Genomic DNA, 3,144 nt, shown 5'->3' on the forward strand with positions numbered 1-3,144 from the left:
GTCAAATGAATGTCTGTTATTCTATGCATTTATTACCATTGGTATTATGATTTTATTGCTAGTATCCTCTTCACAGTGAGTTTAATGTTATACTTGATTGATTTGATCTGTGCATGGATAATTATGCAGCCATTGGTCTCTGCCCTATAATTTACAGGTGTCTTAAAGGGCTGGAATAAGGTTAAGTGCCCATCTTGGTCATTACAACACATAATTTGGCCATGTGATTTCAAATGACCACAGCAGATGATGTGCATTGTAATTAATTCTAACTGATTGGTGTACCTGGATTACATTATGCCAATTACAAACAGATGTTAATTGTTAATCAAATGACACTAGAACAATTGATTTCATTTTTCTAATTATCTTTAAGTAAAACATAGCTTTAACACAAATGGAATCAAAATCAGCATGAACAAAAATGTAAAATTATTTTTTGGAAACACTATCAAGTAAAGACTATCAGTGGACACTGGTATTGTATGCATGCTGGTCGAGGGTCAACTCTGCTGATGAAATATAAATAATTTATCAGTTTCATTAAAGAACTTCAAATCAAAAATGCTGTATTTAATATGTGTGCTCAAAGGTTTCTTTATGAGAGTATGTTGTTTTCTTTTCTTGACAAGCTCAGATAGAATATAGGATGGGGCACAGGCAAGCTGATCTTTTAAAGCATTTTTTTCTTTATATCATGATGTCCTGTGCAAATTTTGCTTTAAACTAAACTAGTGGTATTTGAGATAAAGTTGAAAATTGTCACTGCTGTCTAACAGTGTGAATATTTTGTGGTAAGGAGACATAATCTGTACACATTTCAAAGGCCTTCAAGCCGGGATGCTTGATTTCTTATTTTTAAATTGTTAAATTCTTTTAAGTACTTTTGGAGATGCAATTTAAAAGTATTAGTAATATCAGCCATATTTGATAGCACATAGAAATTGTTTGTATAAATTTTTTCAACTGAGAATACTCTTCCAAATTTGGTCAAACTTTGTTCAGTAAGATTAAAGTAATTGCTGACAGGTGTTAAAAGCACAATGGATGCAAGGTCTTACCATAACCTCATTTTGCCTCACAACCAGGCAAGCTACAAATATTTAAATTGAATATGTTTGTAAATAAAACATAAACCACAGTAGCTCAGTTACAAATTCTGTATTGACTGCAAAAAATGAAAACTTCAATCAGGAAGCATAATAACAGGACACACTTGTTTTGCAGTATCTAATTGGACTGGAGTGCAGATTTTAAAAAATGCATTAGGAATGAACTTTTGGCAGTTAAATATTAGCGTCCTTTTTAATATGCCTTTTCATATGCGACTTTAAATTTTCACTTCGATTGAAAGTTTTACAGCAAACTTGACAATCATATGGCTTTTCCCCTGTGTGAATTTTCATGTGCTTGTAATGGAGATTATCTTTACGACTAAATGCCTTTCCACAAACTTCACATTTGTATGGCTTTTCTCCTGTGTGAATCTTTTCATGGATCTTTAAATTAATCAAAGAACGAAAAGAACGTCCACACACATGACATGTAAAAGGCCTTTCACCGGTATGTGTCATCTCATGAACCTTCAACTTTGAGATGTCGGCGAATGCTTTACCACAAACTTCACACTTGTATTCTTTTCTATGAGTCTGTGCATGCACTTTCAGTCGTTGCATCGTGCCGAACCTTTTACCACATACATCACATCGGTATGGTCTTTCATGCATTTCTATATGGGTACGAAGAAGGTTTTGGCTAGCAAACATTTTGCTACACTCATCGCATTTATATGATTGTTCAATGGGGTGTTTCCTGTCTATATGCCTCTGCAGGTGAGAAGGCATATTGAACGTCTTGTCACATGTTGTACATTTGTGTGCTCTTTCATCAATATGTACACTTATAATGTGTCCCTTCAAACTAGCATGACCTGAAAATGATTTGCCACACATGTCGCATTTGTATGGCTTCTCCCCAGTATGAGTTCTCATATGCCTTGCAATTGACGCTGGAGCAATTTCTTTGTCGCAGATTTCGCACGCCACTTTTTTGCCAAAGTGCCTTTCCCTGTGTCTGGTGAGGTACCTCCAATTCAGAAACACTTTGTTACAGAGTTCACATTTGTGTGTCTCTCTCAGGTGTACTCTTTTGTGACTTTTGTAATCAGCAACTCTTTTTTGGCACACAAGACACGTTGTATAATTTTTCTCAGCTCCTTTCTCCAATAAGTCTGACAATTGTTCTCCTTTAATACTTTCCATGTCGAAATTACAGTCAATAGCAGACGGTACTAAGGAACGTGTTCTTTGGTAAATGTTATCAGGGTTCACATTGTTAGAGGTCAGTGTTCAATTTGGTTTAATTTTAAGTCCCACAGGAAGATGTACACGCGACTTTTCAAAATACGTTGTTGGGCATGCGTAAGATATTTGACGAGTCGTCTTTGTCACACAAATGAAAAGGTAGGCTCATTTTTCTACCTGGATAATCAAACACTCGGGTTCTACTGTGTACTGATGGTGCTGGCAAAGTCGCCAAACTTAAATACCAAACAAAAACAACTGAAACAGTCGTCATCGTGTGTTTAAAACCAAGATGTCGTGAAATGCAATATAAATAAATAAAGGCTTGAGACAAAAACATGCGCACCAAGAATTTTGTTTTAATAGTTGATCTCATAGGAATAGTTATTTAATAATAATGAATTTATTAAACAAGCTGAATAATATACAACTTTAATAGCCAAGTCTGGCAAAGGATATTCTCAATGATTTTCATAAATTCATTATTAAATCAAAACAATTTCTATGGTATGTTTATCAAATATCTGGTATTTTAATAAATACACGTTGAGACGGAATAATGCATACAAGTAGTGACTGGGCCTCAAAATATATTTATATAGCGCCAATGGGTTAACATGCGGGAGACGATATGGCCTCAAACGGGAACGGTAATTTATAAAATGGTTTATAGTTTTAACATGAAAAACTACTTTAGCATCAAAGTGTTAATGTTTATCGCCACAAACGAGAAATTAACATTACGTCATAGGTTTCAGGCAATAGAAGTTCTTGCATAAAAAGCTATTAGGTCTAAGAATGCATGGCTTCAAACGGTTTAATAATCTCAAACTGGAATGTT

At 34.6% G+C, this 3,144-nt stretch overlaps 1 protein-coding gene across 1 annotated transcript; it reads right to left on the minus strand.

The window, feature by feature from the left end:
- Positions 1-1,146: 1,146 nt before the first annotated feature.
- On the minus strand, positions 1,147-2,345 carry LOC149788760 (uncharacterized). The gene has a single exon (XM_089975774.1). The coding sequence runs from the start codon at positions 2,259-2,261 to the stop codon at positions 1,287-1,289; it is 975 nt and encodes a 324-aa protein (XP_089831900.1). The 5' UTR covers positions 2,262-2,345; the 3' UTR covers positions 1,147-1,286.
- Between the last annotated feature and the right edge of the window lie 799 nt (positions 2,346-3,144).

Source organism: Sinohyriopsis cumingii, chromosome 11 (genome assembly GCF_028554795.1).
Source record: "Sinohyriopsis cumingii isolate HCF-2022 chromosome 11, ASM2855479v2, whole genome shotgun sequence".
NCBI lineage: Eukaryota > Metazoa > Mollusca > Bivalvia > Unionida > Unionidae > Sinohyriopsis > Sinohyriopsis cumingii.